Raw genomic sequence first — 19,694 nt, forward strand, 5'->3', positions numbered from 1 at the left:
TGTGTCCAGATTTTTACTTCTTGAAATATGGAACCCAAGCTGACCCTCTTGTAGATTTTTATCCACTTCAAAAGAAGTGTACTACCGGGCTATAGCTCAGAAAAATCTTATTTTTTTATTAAAGATAGTAGTGATCAACCAGCAGATTGGAAGAGGCATCAATCCTGTGGTGTGGGGTACAAGGCATGGAGGAGACTCAGGAGGCATCAGGCTTTGACCTTCTCCATGGAAGACATAGTTGATGATCTGATAGGTCTCAAAGTACAAACAGGTTTTCCAGCGTGGTGCCAGCCTCCACTTCTTGCGTGATATCAGTCCCCAACAGCCCTAGATCATTCTGTGCCATACAACCCAAACCAGAGAAAGCCATGGCTACTCCAACTCAATATGTAAAGGTAAAGGTAAAGGTACCCCTGCCCGTATGGGCCAGTCTTGACAGACTCTAGGGTTGTGCGCCCATCTCACTCAAGAGGCCGGGGGCCAGCGCTGTCCGGAGACACTTCCGGGTCACGTGGCCAGCGTGACAAAGCTGCATCTGGCGAGCCAGCGCAGCACACGGAAACGCCGTTTACCTTCCTGCTAGTAAGCGATCCCTATTTATCTACTTGCACCCGGGGGTGCTTTCGAACTGCTAGGTTGGCAGGTGCTGGGACCGAACAACAGGAGCGCACCCCGCCGCGGGGATTAGAAACACGACCTTTCGATCGGCAAGCCCTAGGCGCTGAGGCTTTTACCCACAGCGCCACATGCCCAAATCCTTCCAAATAAGCATAATTTGGATGGAGACTTGGCTGAATTTAGAGCATGGTCCTGATAGACTGAGCAATGCTCTCACTCAGTATAAGGCAGCTTCCAATGTTCCCCTTCCCCTTTCCTCTCTCTGCAGATTCCTAAGGACCCCCACTTTTGCTCAGGAGTTTCATAACCTATTGGGAAAGTGGATGCGAGAGAAGTAGCGTGAAGAAAGGTGTAGAAATTCAAGTAGTTCAATACTATCCATAGCTTCTTTCATACACGTAATCACAGTTCATTTACACCTCATATGTAACTACAGCGATATCCTCGGGTTACATACGCTTCAGGTTACATACGCTTCAGGTTACAGACTCCGCAAACCCAGAAATATTACCTCGGATTAAGAACTTTGCTTCAGGATGAGAACAGAAATTGTGCTCCGGTGGCGCAGCAGCAGCAGGAGGCCCCATTAGCTAAAGTGGGGCTTCAGGTTAAGAACAGTTTCAGGTTAAGTACAGACCTCCAGAATGAATTAAGTACTTAACCTGAGTTACCACTGTATGCTGAATACCAATAACATAAATAATAGGACAATCTGTTCTGTTATTTTGATCTTTTCAGGTAACTACCTTTCTTGGAAAACCACAGTTAAATTATCATACCAACAGTCTACACACAGAAACAGCAAACTATTCCATTATTTACATCTTTCTCCGTATCAGCTGCTCTCTGTTATTCAGCTCAGGCCTCACCACAATAATGTAGCATTTAGGGGAAAAGATGCAACCCAGCAGCCCAGCACTGGAAGCCAAGATGGAGAAGATCTCCACAGCCACCATGTATTTTCCTCTGGTGCTCAAGTATGTGGGAATAAAGGAGAACCAAACACTGCAGAAGACCAGCATGCTGAAGGTGATGAACTTAGCTTCATTGAAGCTGTCCGGCAACTTCCTGGCTAAGAAGGCCACAGTGAAGCTGATAATGGCCAGGAAGCCCATGTAGCCTAAAACACAGTAGAACATGAGAACTGACCCTTCATTACATAAGAATATAATTTCTTCAGTCATTGAGTGCATGTCCACATCTGGGAATGGGGCAGAGGTTGCCAACCAGGAGGCACAGATTCCTACTTGAATCACAGAGCAGGAAAGGACAATGGAATAAGCCAGTTTTTTGCCTACCCACTTCCTGATTGTGGAATCTGGCTTGGTAGCCATGAATGCCAAAACCACTGAAATCGTCTTGGCCAAGATGCTAGAGAGGGCCACAGAGAAGACAATGCCAAAAGCCGTTTGTCGGAGTGGGCAGGTTGCCTTATTAGGCATTCCAATGAACATCAAGGAGCAAAGGAAACACAAGAGGAGGGAGATGAGGAGAATGTAAGTGAGGCTTCTGTTATTGGCTTTGACGATGGCAGTATCCCGGTGCTTAATGAAAATGCCAAGTACCATAGCTGTGATCAGAGAGAATAAAAGCACAGAGAAAGTTGAAACCATGGCCAAAGTTTCACCAAAGCCTAGGACGTGTGGTTTCTTGGGAATGCACTGATCCTGCTCTTGATTTGGATATTGATCCGGAGGACATCTGGTACAGGTTTCCAACCCTGAAAAAAAAAGGTTGTATGGCTATTGGAAACAATCCAAAATATGCTTAAGGGTTGTTTTTTTGTTAAAAAAAAATCTGGAGTCCCCTTAGCATATTGTTTCCACGAGGAAATATTTCAAAACTTCTAGTCCAAATGCTTGTGCTTTTGATAATTTGATTATAAAGTCATGCATGAAATCTGACATTTCCTATATGGGGAAAATATGCTTTTAGAGATCCTCCTCCATTTTCTTAGAACCACAGATTAAATGAGAGAAATATTACAGCTGCAATCTTGGCAGCAAGAGAGGTGATTTTTATCAGATTTAAATCCTGTCCCCAAAGATCCTTGTTCTTAGAGAAATGTCCACCACTTCTATTCCATCGTTCCTTCCCCAAAGATAAGAGTTTAGTGTCTTCCAGGACAGAATGCATGTACAAATTTTATGTCTTGTTGCATCAAAAGAGAGGGGTGGATCTATACTCATGGTGTATATTGTTAAAATGTGTTATTAAAATGTGGCAGCACAGCTGTGAGCCACTGTCAATGAGAAACTGCATTAAACATTAGAGAATGTTACGTAGATACAGCGATGGAAAAGCTTTACATTACAAATTAGCTCACATCTTCATGGTATACTCTGTTGAAGGTTAAGATAATTTCTTCATAGTGGCATCTTTTACATAGACAGAAGGGTGATAATTCTACTATTGTTAATAAAAAGATAAAGGACCCCTGACAGTTAAGTCCAGTCATGAACGACTCTGGGGTTGTGGTGCTCATCTCGCTCTATAGGCCAAGTTAGCCGACGTTTGTCTGCAGACAGTTTTTCTGGATCATGTGGCCAGCATGACCAAGCCTTCTCTGGCGAAACCAGAGCAGCACATGGAAAAGTTGTTTATCTTCTCGCTGGAGTGGTACCTATTTATCTACTTGCACTTTGACGTGCTTTCGAACTGCTAGGTTGGCAGAAGCTGGGGCCGAACAAGGGGAGCTCATCCCATCGCAGGGATTCAAACCGCAACCTTCTGATCAACAAGCCCTAGGCTCAGTGGTTTAGACCACAGTGCCATCCGCGTCCCAATACTATTGTTAAGAAACAATATTAATTAAGACCCTACAAAGCAAACCTCATTGCCGATTTGCTCAGAATTTACTAAAATAGCTTGTATATGGTAATATGGCATCTCTCACCCTTCTCGTTTGAGAACATTCCATGAGGACATGGATCACAATCGTAACAACAGAACTTCTTCCCCTCCTTCTTTTTCTTCTCATAACCGGGAAGGCAGTTGGCATTACATAAGGAAAGGGGTGGCACCTATCCAAAGAGACACAAAGAAGTTAATATTAAGAAAATGTTTTAGGGGATTCTTCTAACATCAGGTGATCTACCAGTAAGAAGATTACAATGTTCATACCTAGATTGACCATTGCTACAACCATCAGATAATTTGATCTCATACACTACTGGTTATTTCTTTTTATGGAACTACAGCCTCCTGCTCTTTGCTGCTGTAATTTCACTTGATGTCCCCTTAGTGAGCTTCAAGGAGTTGGGATTTGGAGGTAGTGAATTACTGTGGTGTTGCTCCTATCACTTATACCATTGGAAAAAAGAGAGGCAGCGAAGATGGTGCGCAGATGTATGGGGTTGTTAAGTTAATATCCCAATGGTACTTAACTTTACTTCATAAAAAACAGGGAACTACAATACAATGTGTACATAAAATAAGTTGGGACTTTTTTAAGATCACAAAGAAATATATCCAACATTTTTCCAATGAACTTTTTAAAAAATATATGATTTTGCAGGCAACTAATGCTGACAAGCCTTGGACTGAATAAATCAGAAACATTTGTTAAACTATAGCAGCAAAGATCCTTTTAATACTCTCAATATATGCAAAAGAATATCTTGATACACAAGGAATTGGGAATGGGATTTAGCAAATATTTAGTTAACAATTCAGGAAGGAAAATAGATGTGGGCATTAAAACGTTCCAAAGGTGTTTATTAGTGTGAATCGGAAAGAGAACACTCTTAAGTTAATATCCCAATGGTACTTAACTTTACACAGAATTGATTGATTGATTGATTGATTGAGGTATAATGGAATTCAGTAAGATCTAATACATATCTTTTGCCTTTTTAAAATAATAATGCCTTTCTGGACCGAAGTACTGAATATTTCACCTTCAGAAGTCAGCTGCTGTTGAACTTTCCCCAGTGCTGTTTTTCTTTACCAATATATATTCTCAAAACAAGAACAATCATATTACCACCTTTAGTTCTCGTAAAACTCAGAACTGCTTGTGAGGATATTGATGCCTTCTATGCAGTGGGGTACCTAGGCTCCCTTGTGCCCTTGGCAAGAAGATATATCAGTGCCTCCAAAGTCGGGAGGACCATGGAAGACTTGGCTGGTTGGCTGGCTTCTCCATCCACTGAGCTCTGCCATGGCAAACAACTATGACAAACAACTGGACTCCTGTACTGAGGCATTGAGAGGAGCCTGCATGCCTTGCCCACAGCCGATGGAGTATATGGATGAGCAACCAGGCTAGTAGTCACTCCGAGTAAGGCATGATTTGGGGGGCTACCCCTGGGTCTGGGCCTGGGCCTGTGGCAGGGGCCAACCTGACAAACAATTACGGACATGCCGGCTTCTATCATTCCAACTCGATGCTAGAGTGTCAAGAGGCACTAGTAGATTACAATGTTAGCAATCTGTCTAATGCTACTAACCGGAAAACTACCTTGGACCAACAAGCATGTTGAACAACACTGTCTGATAGCCATTGGTCCTTCTTGGTGTGACATGTCTTCTGTGCATATTGCTCCTTTTGATGACGTGGTTCATTTGTTTAATTATTAAAACAATTATTAGTAGCAGCATTATTAGTAGTGGCAGCAGCAGTTGGGCAGCACCTCCTTTTTCACCTCAAGTGGCAAAACTACATGCCCTCCCACCTCCCACAGTGATTTCCTTACCTGAGTGAAGAGACTGTGCCATTGGATTCTGTTCCCATTAATGATGAGTTCTTTGCCAGGAGGGGCCTGAGGATCCAGCTTCCCAACTTTGATCCTGACATATGAATTATTTGGGAAAGTGACCAGGTTTATAATATCAAAGCCAGCTGCTAATTCTCCATGTTCATTTAATGTGATTTCATCCCCAGCACTGTTGTTGAATGAGATCCTTTGTAGCAATGAGTGGTGCTAGGTGGAAAGAGAATCAGAAGGCCTAGAAAATGTTGTAATAGTCTTAAATCCCAGAAGGATTTCAGTTATTTCCCTGCAGGAGTTAACCAGTTCAGTTCCCAATGGAGAGCACCCAAATTTCAGTAGCAGATACAGAGAGAGAGGGAAATCATGAATCAGCACAAACCCAGCAGTCAAGAGGCCTCCAGGAAGATACCTAATGGAGGCATAAGGCTATAGGTGTTTTTGACACTGTCAACCATGCTATCCTCATGGACCATCTTGGAGGTCTGGGAGTTGGAAGCACTGCTATGCAGTGGTTCTGCTCCTTCCTCCTGGGTCATGTCCAGAAAGTAGTGTTGGGAGTTGGGTGTTTGGACCCCTGGGATCTCATTTGTGGGGTGCATCAGGGTTCTGCCCTCTTTCCCATGCTTTTCCACTTCTCATTTAAACTATAACCAGTGAAGGCAGTGAACATCCTGTTTGGGTGTCTGAAGGCAGTTGGTGGGTGGGTGGTGCCTAATGGATTGAGAGTCAATGCCAACAAGACAGAAGTACTGTTTCTGCGGGACAGGGGGAGGGTAGGTGTGGGGGATTCCCTAGTCCTGAATGGGGTAACTATCCCCTTAAGGACCAGGGGAGCCATTTTGGACTCACAGATGTCCATGAAGCTGCAAGTCAATTCTGTGTCCAGGGCAGCTGTCTACCAGCTCTATCTGGTATTCCAGCTGAGACCCTACCTGCCTGTGCACTGTCTCGCCAGAGTGGAACACGCTCTGGTTATCTCCTGCTTTGAATACTACAATGCACTTTATGTGGGGCTACCTTTGAAGTTGACTCAGAAACTAAAACTAATCCAAAACACAGCTGCCAGACTGATGACTGGGAGTGGCTGCCAGGACCATATAATACTGGTCTTAAAGGAACTACATAGGCTCCAAGTATGTTTCCAAAATTTTGATGCTGACCTTTGTAGCCCTTAGTGTCTTTGGTCCCGTATATCTGAAGGAGCAGCTACACCGCTATCATCCAGCCCGGAATAATTAACTGCCGAAGTCTAGTCGGGGGGGGGGGGGGGAGACACCAACCTGACAGGTTTTTTGTTGAACAAAGTGCATATAAAAAAAGGTTAGGGAGGATAAAAAGAAATAAATTCTGGGAGAACTGAATAGAAATGAAAAGGAATTGATTTAAAAAACAGGAAAAGATTCAGTAAAACAGAATATAAAATTGTTAGAGACCGAATTCTCAATGGTAGTGAATCAAGAAATCGAATGGGAGATTAAAATGCTAAGGCAGAAAAAAATTGAATTTGCAAACAAACCAGGAAAACTCCTTATTTGGCAATTAAAAAAAGAAACAGGGATTGAATGTATCCTTGAAAAAGACTAATGTAAAAAGGGAATGGGTGACCTATAAAGAGTTGCTAAGGGAAGTAGAAGAACAACTAAATCCGAAGACATTTAGTAACAGACTGGTTGCAATATCACCAATTCAATGATGTTTTTAAAAATTGATTAGTAAAATGGGTTTAGTAAGGAAAGTTCAAGGTTTGAAAAAGAATTATTGGAAAACAATGTGAAGTTGCCTTCCAAAATGTGTAAGTTATTGCTAGAGTGGCATACTAAAGATGAAGAAATTAAATCAGTAATGAGACAAGGGGCAAAAGATATTGGGCACAATATCCAATTTTCATCTTGGGAAAAGTTATGGAGGGAGGATTTAAAATTTGCAGCATGCTGTGCATTGAAGGAGAACTAGATGAAATTGATGTATCATTGATATTTTACACTTACAAAATTAGCAAAGATGTACAGAACGGCTTCAAATGAGTGACTGGGTGGCATGTAAATGATAATTGTTGTTGTTGTTGTTGTTGTTGTTGTATATTCTGGAATCCCTGCATTGTGTTGAACACTGTAAAATGACATCATTTCCCTCTCTAGTCAAACAGCCTGGCTCTGTTTGCTCGGATTACCATAGACATTTTCATGCACATTAACAGATAATGAGAAACTACAGAAAGCTACAAGCACAGGCACCATCTCTGGGGGCCCCGGGTCCCAGGCCCCCACAAATTGTTCAGCGACGGGGCCAGCCCCTTCAATATTCTGCGGCCAGAAGGGCTCTGGTGGGCTCGCCTGCTACAGCAGTGGGCTCCTACGGAGCAGTGGGAGGGGGCAATGAAGCCCCTTAGAGACTCTGAAGGCCATTAGGAGATACCCTAGAAAGGCCCACGGAGTGGGCAGCTGGGGCTCCTCCCAGTGTGTAACATCACAGGCGCGCGTGACATCACACCCACAATGTGGGGAGGAACATGGTGCAGGTGGCCCCAAGCTTCATTTTTGACAGCTTCAGATACATTCCACTTGGCCACTTGATGTCATTAACCTCACACAACAAGTTGTTTAATTCTGTGGCTTGCTCCATGGGGCGGGTTCACATGCTTCTCTCTCTCTCTCTCTCTCTCTCTCTCTCTCTCTCTCTCTCTCTCTCTCTATGTAAAGGTAAAGGTACCCCTGCCCGTATGGGCCAGTCGTGACCGACTCTGGGGTTGCGCGCCCATCTCGCTTAAGATGCCGGGGGCCAGCGCTGTCCGGAGACACTTCCGGGTCACGTGGCCAGCGTGATGAAGCTGCTCTGGCGAGCCTGCACCAGCGCAGCACACAGAAACGCCGTTTACCTTCCCGCTATAAAGCGGTACCTATTTCTCTACTTGCACTTAGGGGTGCTTTCGAACTGCTAGGTGGGCAGGAGCTGGGACCGAACAATGGGAGCTCACCCCGCCGCAGGGATTCAAACCGCTGACCGATCGGCAAGTCCTAGGCGCTGAGGTTTTACCCACAGTGCCACCCGCGTCCCATATATATCAATGACTGTCTAGTTTAAAGGACTATCCCACTGCTTCTGTGGAATCTTTAAGTGAATCTTGCCTTATGTGTTTGAGAATTCATCTCATCCGACTTCCGGGTTAGCGCCATCGACTAATGGCGGATTCCCTCCGAGCTCCAGAGGGAATCGGCTCTGTAGGAGACGGGTCCTGCCGCGGCGACGACACAGGGACCCTCAGAAACTACAGGCGCTGAAGCCTGTGGACCTGGTGACTCGGCAGGCACCATTTGCGCCCCCCAACCCGCGAAGGAGCCTTTTTAAAGGCTTCGGAACGGGGGATGGGGTGAGCGGCGCGGTGCTGAGAGTCGACTGCTTCTCCTGCGGAGTGAAGCCGCATGCCATGGTCGGAGAGCGCTGACTTCTTCCTTTGAACAATCGGACCTCAAAATCAACAACCCGTGAGTAGTACGGAAATTGGACTTCAAAGGAAAAATTTTTGAAAGGAAATTGGACTTGAAAGGAAAAATTTCTCTGAATTTGGCACGATCGGGGAAGGCGCAAAAAGGAAGTCCGTCTCCCCGTCCTGTAAAAAATTCAAAGCAAGGAATAGATAACTAAGGTCGAGAGAACTTCTTCTTCTTTATTGGATAAAAGCCATTAATTTCACGATTTGGCAGTATAAGTAATTTTACTGGAGGATAAGAGCCAATTTTGAGAGCTGAAGCGCCACCCCCCCGGACCCGGGAGTGATCCGCGAGAGAGCCTGTTGAGGAGATATAGAAGAGTTTGACAGCTGTCAAATTAGCTGTCAAAGCTGAAAAAAGAGAACTTTGTTTCTATTGTCTCTGCTGGTTATATTTGTTACAATTTAGTTATAAATTGTTGAAAACAAGGAAGAACTGATACAAACTAACTTGACTTTTGGTTTTGAACTGGAAGGAATATTAAGCAACCAGAATCCCTCTAGAGGGGGTTTTCGGACATTACAAGAATGGCTGAAGGAGGAAAAATTCAGGCTAAATTGGACAGAGTGTTTCTTCTCTTGGGAAAGTTACAAGGCCAAAGTGATGTTTTGGCTACAAATGTTGCAACCCTGAACTCAACAGTAAATAAACTCATTGAATTTGATAAGGACTTGACTCAGGAAGTTTATGCAGCTGGACAAGAAGACAAAATTGAGAACATTGAGAGAGTGGAGAAAGAGATATATGTTGTTCCAGAGGAAAGGGAAGGAGGAGCTGCAATGCTGCAAATGACAAAGGAGAGCCAGAGGCCTGTCAAGATGGATATAAAAGAAAATAAGAACTGGATGATGAAAATCTGGTTTGAGCTGGAGAATGAAGAATGGAGAGATCTCCTTATGGGGAGATCTGAAGACCTATGGATTACAAATCTGATCAAGGTGGAAGCTGGAGCTTTTGGGACATTTGGACTTAAAAGGGGCAAGAAACAAGATTTGGGCTCCACTTTTAAATATGGAGGTCTGGCTGGAAGAAACATGGACCCTATCGGGACAGAGCTTCTCCGAGATTTGGTGTTTAATATAAAGGACTATCAAAAAAACCGGCAGAGAGGAATTGAAAGAGAATTAAGAGCCTCGGACGTGAGGTCTCCAGGCTGATAGCAGATAGACTAGTCAATGGACACTCGTTGGGGATCAGAACCGGGAAAGGGGTGGGGTGGGGTTTGGGAATCCAAAGGGTGTACAATTATATTCTGTTTCTTTTTATTCTGTTTTGTTATTAGTATAAAAATTGGGTAATTCGTGGACGGAATTTGGGTCGACTTTAGAAAAGGGTTTTAAGAATGAGCACTGACGTACAAATATTGATGTTTATAAGTTAAAATTGGTTAACTAAAATGAATTAAATATAATAAGGTTAAAAATTGGGGACAAGAACTTGTTAAACTAACAATTTTGAACTGGAATACAAGAAGGGGAGGTGTGGGGAAGTCAGGGAAATATGTTATTGAAAATAAGGATTGCAAACTTTATGTGTTTTTAACTTTTTTGTTTTCTTCTTTTTTGATTTTTTTTAAATGTATTGTGGAAAATCTCAATAAATATCTTAAAAAAAAAAAAAAGAGAATTCATCTCATCCAACAGGGGTTTAGTGTGTTTTTAACATTTTGTGGGGAGCTGCCCAGAGTGGCTGGGGCAACCCAGCCAGATGGGTGGCGCACATATAAAAACATAAGAAAACATCAAACATTAAAAACTTCTGGATACAGGGCTGCCTACAGATGTCTTCTAAAAGTTTTGTAGTTCTTTATATCCTAGATATCTGAAGGGAGGGTGGTACCCAGGGAAGGTGTTACTACCAAGAAGGCCCTCTGCCTGGTTCCTACTTGATAGATAGATGATAGATAGATAGATAGATAGATGATAGGTTTCAAAGCTGCTAGAAATGTTCAAAAATTGTTCATTTGTGCTATACTTTAATAAAATAGAATTGGTCTCTGCTCCAGCTAAATCTTTGTCATTTTTGCATGGTAAAATCACAAATTTCATAGTCTGTTTTTTAGTAAACTAAAAATCCTCTGCTTATTTGGGGCTACCCCACATTTTCTTCGAAAAATTGCTTTGCTACCTTACAGTTATCAAAATTTTCAAAAGCAGGGGTTCCTTGGTTTAGCTCTTGAAAAATAGTGGAAACTCAGTAATTAGCTAATTAGCAACCACTGGTCTAATTAAATGCCAGTTGAAATACTGGAACAGTGCCAGTTTAAATAGCAGCGTATTTTTAGAACAATTATTAACCTTTCAAGTAGTTGCTGCTATTCTGTCACTTATGAAAGTCTGTGTAATCTAAAGTCTGTTTAGTGTAGGAAATAAAATAATTTAAGGTTAATCTTTCATGTATTTATTACTATTAATTATTTACTTATAGATGAATGCCAACTCATATTATAGATCAATACAGCGCACAACACCGAATACTGCAAGGTGAACACTTTATAAGAGGAAACATTACCTGCCAAGGCTCTACATTCTGAGAAGAGAGTCTGTCTCCACCTTTTGTCCTTTTGCTGATGGCTTCAGAGGAGTACCTAATATGTAAGGCCTGTGCCAGAGCATAGACAGCATTATAGATACTGTAGCTGTGACCGGTCAAGCTCATTTCAAAATATGGTGCAGGAAGGCTCTCCAGCATCTCCTCTCCAGTACATATGTCTGCTGACCCAGTGGAATTTGAAAGTGAACACATGAATGCTTGTTCCCAGAAATTATTGGTAAAACCATCCGCATCTGCCCAGGAAGGCTTTACATTCCTCAGAAAGTCTGAGAAGTCTTGAATGTCCTTGGAGTGAATGGCAAAGGAGAACGCACCATGGCATATTTGTATATTTATTTCAATGGGTTTTTTAAAAAAAGCTAATGAGAAATCAGTTTGGGCTGTTGTAATCCATACTTTTCCTACACGTTGCTTCCTCTTAGATGGAGGCAATAGCAGCTGAATCATATTCCTTGCCTCTATAGCAATAGTTACCCACAAAATAGATTCTCCATATATAACAACCACATTTGCTTTGCTTGACATGAAAGCTGGGGTCAAAATCCCTGTGTCATCCAACATATCCAGGATGTTACCCGTGAAATGCAGATGGCAATCAACTTTTTCAGTGAATTCTGAACAGATTCCATTCTGGAAAAGCATTGGTTCAATGATCTGCAAGAAACGTTCTCCAGCTTCATTAATTGGAGTCATGAGCCCGACCCATTTCCATCCAAAATGCAGAAGTAACTGGATAATTCCCTTGAACTGAAGATCTTCATTGGGGACCATGCGGTAGAAGAAACCACGTTTGATTTGATCATTTGTGGCTGGTTCAAATGAACCATATGAAATCTGAAAAAGGAAAAATCCAAACCTTTCCATGTGAAAACAAGAATTCAAAACACACTCATTTATCTGAATATACATCCTGTATATCCCATATTTACTAATCTCCGCCATGGCGAACCCCCATTTACATAGAAAATATATTGCTCAAAAACCAAACAAACAATATTTCTCATTTAATTTTGTAGATATTAATTCCTATTATTATGAGAGTCATCACAGATGCATACTTGTACACAAGGATTATCTCCAGGAACAGGAGAGCTTTTATCCTTGCACTGCCTTCAACAATACTCTAAAGTGGACCAGGAGAAAGCAATTGATCAGGATCTTAGTGTCTATAATCTTTAAAACACTTGTAGAGAGAGGTTGATGGCATTTGTACTAAGAACTCTGCTGGATCTCCTGGAAATCCTGAAGATTTCCTGGCCATTATGCATTTTATTATTATGTGACCACAATAAACCATATCCTATAAAAGTAAAATACCAGCAAATATTAAGGCAACTAAACAGAAGTCTAGTAATGCAGCAGAAGAACACCATATTGGTAACACTATATCCCTCCCCAAATGCCTCAAAAACAACAAGAAATTTGTTTTCGATTAGCCTCTGAAAATAGACAGTACTAAACATCATCATACGTATACAGGGAGGGGATCTTATGATTCCTAGGGAGAGGGACATTGTTGTCTCAAGTTATTTATGGATTTGTAAGCCAGCTTCAGGGGGACGTGGATGGCGCTGTGGTCGAAACTACTGAGCCTCTTGGGCTTGCCGATCAGAAGGTCGGTGGTTTGAATCCCCACGATGGGGTGAGCTCCAGTTGTTTGGTCCCAGCTCCTGCCAATCCAGCAGTTTGAAAGCATGCCAAAAAGTGCAAGTAGATAAATAGGTACTGCTCCAGCAGGAAGGTAAATGGTGTTTCCGTGCAGTGCTTTGGTTTCGCCAGAAGCGGCTTAGTCATGCTGGCCACATGACCTGCAAAAACTGTCTGTGGACAAACGCCGGCTCCCTTGGCCTGTAAAGCGAGATGAGCGCCGCAACCCCAGAGTTGTCTGTGACTGGACTTAACTGTCAGGGATCCTTTACCTTTACCTTTTTTTAAAAGCCAGCTTCATCACTATGAATGGGGACTGGTATATCTCTCTCATGCAGCTTTCAGGAATGATGTAATGTGAAATTTATCAAACTGGAATATTCAAACAATTTCCCATTAAATATACTGTACACACATTCTATGGAACCTGGGTCATTTCATGTACGTTGTTGGGTACTAATATTATACCCCCCAAAATATATCCATATATGGCAACCCATTTCCCTTTTCCATTTTACCACTTCATATTGATGTATCAACAGATTCCTATTGGAAGGAGAAAAGAGTGAATTATAATATGAAATACCAGTTTTTCAATACACATATTCTACCTGTGGAATCTTGTAAAGACCTAAGACATCTGCCATGGATGAGGAGGTTTCAGAGCTAAGTCCCCCAATGACTCCTACTACATTTTTCTGAATGCCACATATGTAGTTGGGGACAAAGTGATGTGATTTAAAGAGCAGATCCAGAGTGGTTCGGTAGGCCATCTTTGAATCAGAATAGCTATCATAGATGTGGAATCCAAGAGTGACATTGGGCAAGATCTTGGGATTCTCATTGATCTCATCAACAGCAAACACCAAGGCAAGGAGGTGTTGGTAGGACTTGGTCGTCACTCTGCAAATAAAGTGCCTTATTATTTTATGGGCAATTAAACAGTGCACAACACCTAGATCTGAGGGATACAACTGCCTCAATTAAATTGTGTTGGAAATATAGAAATTGTTTTCTGCCTTTAGAGCTAATGTTTGGATCTCTCTTCCATCCGAGACAGATTTTTTCCCCTTTTCCGAACACATATATTGAGAAGTGATCTTCACTTGTTTTTCTAACCATGCTGCTTTTTATCACTAGCAACATGCGCCGTTATTGACATCATTAAAGGTAAAGGTACCCCTGCCCGTACGGGCCAGTCTTGACAGACTCTAGGGTTGTGCGCCCATCTCACTCTATAGGCCGGGGGCCAGCGCTGTCCGCAGAGACTTCCGGGTCACTTGGCCAGCGTGACAAGCTGCATCTGGCGAGCCAGCGCAAAACACGGAACGCCGTTTACCTTCCTGCTAGTAAGCGGTCCCTATTTATCTACTTGCACCCGGAGGTGCTTTTGAACTGCTGGGTTGGCAGGCGCTGGGACCGAGCAACGGGAGCGCACCCCGCCGCGGGGATTCGAACCGCCGACCTTTCGATCGGCAAGCCATAGGCGCTGAGGCTTTTACCCACAGCGCCACCCGCGTCCCATTGACATCATTACTACACCCCTTTTGTCAGTTGTTGTCCCTAGCAAAGTAACTGGTATGAAATGAAAATAATTTAGATATCCCTTCAGTTTTATACCATCCTTCAACAAAGCAGCTGAAGCTGGTTTTCATAGCTTTTCTCTCTCCCCTTGCATACTCATGAAAGCCCCTAGGGTGTAGCTGGCCAAGTAAATGGAGATTTGAACCCTGATCTCCTCAATGCAAGGCTGCCATGTGATATTACTGTGGGCAGGAGGATCAATGACTAGAGAGCAAGTGGTGGTGATCTGAAACAGAATCAGCTCAAACATGGTTGAGGTTTCATTTCTGTACCTGGTAATGGAAGGGAAGGGGCAGTGGTAAAGACAGCCTACTTCTTCACCACAATTGTGTCCACAACTAGCTGCCTGGAAGAGCTTTTCAATGCTGAATATACACTTGTTATCTGGCCAGGAGAGCATTTTTCTTATAACGTTAGCAACCTCCTATTATAACTTTAGAAACTCTTTAGGGATGGAATCAATCAGATTCAGAGTTGCATACCATGATTAGAGCCAGTCAAATGGTATTCACAAAAAGTGTCCTCTTTGTTCCATCTTTGCTGGATCAGTTTAGATTATCGTGGCCTGAGGATGTAGTGAATGGGATTTGAGAAATGAAGCTGTCCAATGGACCCCATGACCCTTGCCTATCTTGGCTTTTAAAAACTAGCTATATGGGATTGACCGACAGTGGCAGACTTTGGTACTATAGCACCCTGGGCAAGGCCAAAATTTTGCTCCCACTTGGCCCTTCCTAAAGGTGGGTAAAGCTGTGCCAGGCTTCAGGAAGGAGACACAAGGCTCGCTTGGGTGGGATCCAAGAGCCCCCTCCCCCCCCGGTTCCCAAAGCTGGGGAAGTGCTAACTAGGCTTTGGGAAGGAAGGAGGAGGACTCCAGGACCTCGTCAGAGCCCATGACTCCTTCCCAAAGCCAAGTGCCTTGCTTACCAGGTTTGGGGACAGCAATCCAATGGCTCTGTGTCCAATGTGTGCACACTGCTCGCAGATGCTAAACATCACCCTTGCGACTAGTGAGGTCTAGTGAGTGATCTTTGCTTCATCGGAGGATAGAGAGATACCATGAATCTTGAAGCAGGTTATAAAATAGTCTTCTAAAATCTTACTATTGGGTTTCATCTTACTTTGGGTTTCAAACTAAACCAAGTGCTTTATAGTCAGATATAAATGTAGAAAGAATAAATGAAATGATCTTAAGAGCCATTTACTTACATTGGGCTGTTAATAAAGGCCCGAGATGGGTGTTCATCAAAGGAAATGCTGGGCAATAGGTAATAGATATGAGACATTATCCCACCAATGATAAGGTCACCTTGTTCATACCATTCATGTGGAATATGGACAGGATTATTTCCACTGCAAAGAACAGTATGCACTTGGCGCACCATATTGGGAAGCAGCAGGAGAAGCAGCAGCAACAACAACAGCATCCTCATCACAACTATCCTTCTACACATGCAAACTCCTTTGACTCTCTACAATATTGTTGCTATCACCAGCCTAACTTGAACAGGATGTATTTGGTGAAAGCTGATTCTGCCAATTCTGTACTTAAAGAGGAAGGTATCTGCCTTCTCATTAACTTCAACACTGCCACAAAAAAGTCACTGAATGCTATGATATGACATCTAACCAATACAATGAAAAGCAAAAGCTGGCCTCACCTCTCCTCCCTTAGCTCTCTATGGGACACCAGGGTGCTTTTAATCATTTCAGATTTAATTATTTTTTCTTATTTCACATTCTGCCTTTTGGAGCTTTTCTAGGTGAATTGATTACCATAATTTTAATAATTATAGAGAAGATAATTACTTTTGCAATGTTGTTGGACTCTGTGTTGCAACACCAGTAGGAGAACGGCCAAAGTAAACATATTTGTCACATTGCAGAATCAAAGGATAGGAAGAAGCCTCCAAGGTGATCTTGTCCTATCTGCTTGCTGTTGCAGGACATCCAGAACTAAAAACAAACCAAGAAAAAGAAGAACACTCTACCCGTAGACAGGCATCCATCTTTTTTTCCCCATATAAATTTTTTATTAAAGTTTCCATAATTTTTATAACAACAAAAACAAAACAAAACAATACAATAGACACAACAAACAAAAAACAAGTACAATTTCAAAATCTTATTTTCTTATAATTTACTTCCCCGACTTCCTCGTACCTCCCCTTTCTGTATTCCAATTTCTAATCAATTATTCAGCAAATCCTTCCCTTATTTTAACTTGAATTTGATCTTACTTATTCTCTTTAGCTTATCCATTACCGCTGGTAACCACTTATTTTCTACTCCAACATCATTTTAACATTCATTGATTTTACAATATTTCTTTAAGTAGTCCTTAAATTTTTTCCAATCTTCTTCCGCTGTTTCTCTTCCCTGGTTTCGGATTCTGCTCGTCATCTCTGCCAGACCCATGTAGTCAATCACCTTCATCTGCCATTCTTCCAAGGTGGGTAGATCTTGTGTCTTCCAGTACTTTGCGATGAGTATTCTTGCTGCTGTTGTAGCATACATAAAAAAAGTTTTATCCTTCTTTAACACCCCCTGGTCGACAATACCCAAGAGAAAGGCCTCTGGTTTCTTCGGGGAGGTATATCTAAATACCTTTTTCAATTCATTATATATCATTTCCCAGAAAGCCTTAATCTTTGGGCATGTCCACCAAAGGTGAAAGAATGTACCTTCATTTTCTTTACATTTCCAACACTTATTATCAGGCAAATGATAGATTTTTGCAAGCTTGACTGGGGTCATGTACCACCTGTAAATCATTTTCATAACATTTTCTCTTAAGGCATTACATGCCGTAAATTTCATCTCGGTGGTCCACAACGTTTCCCAGTCAGCAAACATGATGTTATGACCAATGTCCTGAGCCCACTTAATCATTGCTGATTTAACCGTTTCATCCTGTGTATTCCATTTCAGCAGCAAGTTATACATTTTTTACAAGTTTTTAGTACTGGATTCTAACAACTCAATCTCCAATTTTGATTTTTCCACCTGGAAGCCGATTTTCCTGTCCATCTTAAAGACCTCCATTATTTGATAATAATGAAGCCAATCTCTCACTTTCCCTTTTAATTTCTCAAAACTCTGCAATTTCAGTCTGTCCCCTTCATATTCTAGGATTTCCCAATATCTCGGCCATTTAGACTCCATATTAAGCTTCTTAACAGCTTTAGATTCCATTGGCGACAACCACCTTGGGGTTTTATTTTCCAACAAGTCTTTATATCTAGTCCAGACAGACAGGCATCCATATTTCACTTAAAAACTTCTCTATCAAAATGTGTTTAGAGGTGAGGCAACTGCATCCTTTCCCCATTTGTCTAATTTCTGACTGCTATTGGCCCTGACACTCTCTGACATATGTAACATTGATTCCAGTTGCCACATGTTGGAAACAGAGATGGAAATGTTCCAAACCATATCAGGATATAGAATCCCTGGATAATACAGTCCAGCTACTTTTGAAAGAACATGTATATACTGTTTGAAGCAGAGTGACATGCTTGGGAACTCCTAAGACAGTGTCAGGGCCTGGCTGGACGAGGAGAGTAGTGTCAGCCGGTGGCCCAGGAGGCACCTGAGGGGGAAGGAGACTTTGAACAGGTTCAGACAGGTGGGACAGAGAGGAATCATCAGCAGAGACTGAACATGAAAGGGAGAGGCTCAAGGTAGCCACAGAGGTGATAGAGAAGGAGTAGAGGGTGTCCTGCTCTGCCATACAGAACTGATTCATCTCCTTCCCCTTCCCCATTCTCAGTGCAGGAACAAAGAGTTGAGAAAAGGCTGGAACAGTTAAGAATGGAGGTATAAATGGGGGGGGGGTGAAAGGGGGAGGAATTTAACTCATGGCTGTGTCACGTGATGTCTCCTTGGTTACTGAGCTATGAAGTTGATTACTCTCAAGAACTGCCTTTTTCTGCTTACATGTTGAACCACAAATGGAAGGGCTTTTCTGGCAGCCTTACAGACAGAGGCTTTTGAGTCCATGGGTCGCTTCTCCAACTACATTCTTTCTGTGGTACCCCTGTGAGGCTCAGGACCCCAGTTATGTTACCCCTTGCCTGCAGAGCTGGCAGCCTCCCACCTTTTTTTAAACACCCACCCTTGTGGTGTTTTCCCTCAGCCTCCTCTCCTCTGCCCTCTCCTTGGGAGTCCTCCAGGAAGCTGATGCTGCTGACCCTGGTTTCTGAGCTGCCCCCTTACCCCAAACAGCCCTACTGCTAGGAAGCACCCCCTGACCTGTCCCAGAGACACCATTCATCTGGAGAGCATGTAGCCAAGGCTGTGGAACCCTTTGGGAGACCGAGTCACAAGAGGGCATCAGGGGAGGGAGGGAAGGAAAGAGGAACAGAGGCTGGTGTTGTCCGCGGCACCCCTGACCATCATTCAAGGCACCCCAGTGTAAGGCACTGATAGGCACTGTTATGCCGTCCAGATGTTTTTGGTCTACAGCTTCCATCATCCTTGATAGCAATGGTCTGTTGCAAGCTGGTGGGAGCTGCAATTCAGCTGGAGGGCCACAGATTGATGACCCCTGGTGCAAATAAGAGTGGAGTGTAGAATAAGGCTCCATCGCTAGGATGATATTGATCCACTAGGGGTATGTTAGGTATTAGAGACCTCTGAATCTGGAGCAGTCTCTACATATGGCAAGGTGAGTCACTTCCTGGCTCCCTGCACAGTCTTATGTTGATTGAGTTAAGAGAATCCAGGTTTATACTGGGAATTCTAAAATTGGTTAGAGGTGTCTTTTTGTGCCTGGAATTTCTAGTGGAATGTCCGTATGATTTTCAGTTTGCAACACTTTTAAATGTTCTGCTTCCACATATAAAGAACATAGTCAATGAATACGTACATAAATGTAAACTCTTCAAAATGAATCACACAAAACATGACCCATGGTTTAATGGAACTACTGGTACCATGAAATTCTCACTTTCCATTCATTTCTTAAAATAATCAGTACATGTAGGGGAATGGTTGGGTTGGTAATGAACATGGAGTCATTTCTTGATTGGCTTCCTTGAGGTGTGATGACACAAGCTGCAAACTGAATCTTGAGAGTGGCAGTGGG

General features: G+C 42.8%; 2 protein-coding genes across 2 annotated transcripts; both read right to left on the reverse strand.

Annotated features, from left to right (window-relative positions):
* Nucleotides 1–1,436: 1,436 nt before the first annotated feature.
* On the reverse strand, nucleotides 1,437–12,145 carry LOC114583434 (vomeronasal type-2 receptor 26-like). The gene is made up of 4 exons (XM_077918023.1): nucleotides 11,333–12,145; nucleotides 5,316–5,543; nucleotides 3,515–3,641; nucleotides 1,437–2,338 (listed from the first exon to the last, which is right to left on the reverse strand). Exons 1-4 carry the CDS (start codon nucleotides 12,143–12,145, stop codon nucleotides 1,437–1,439), a joined length of 2,070 nt encoding a protein of 689 aa, XP_077774149.1.
* Nucleotides 12,146–13,614: 1,469 nt separating this feature from the next.
* On the reverse strand, nucleotides 13,615–16,038 carry LOC144325277 (vomeronasal type-2 receptor 26-like). The gene is made up of 2 exons (XM_077918024.1): nucleotides 15,815–16,038; nucleotides 13,615–13,924 (listed from the first exon to the last, which is right to left on the reverse strand). Exons 1-2 carry the CDS (start codon nucleotides 16,036–16,038, stop codon nucleotides 13,615–13,617), a joined length of 534 nt encoding a protein of 177 aa, XP_077774150.1.
* Nucleotides 16,039–19,694: the final 3,656 nt, after the last annotated feature.

This window comes from Podarcis muralis, chromosome 13, assembly GCF_964188315.1.
Source record: "Podarcis muralis chromosome 13, rPodMur119.hap1.1, whole genome shotgun sequence".
Taxonomy (NCBI): Eukaryota; Metazoa; Chordata; class Lepidosauria; order Squamata; family Lacertidae; genus Podarcis; species Podarcis muralis.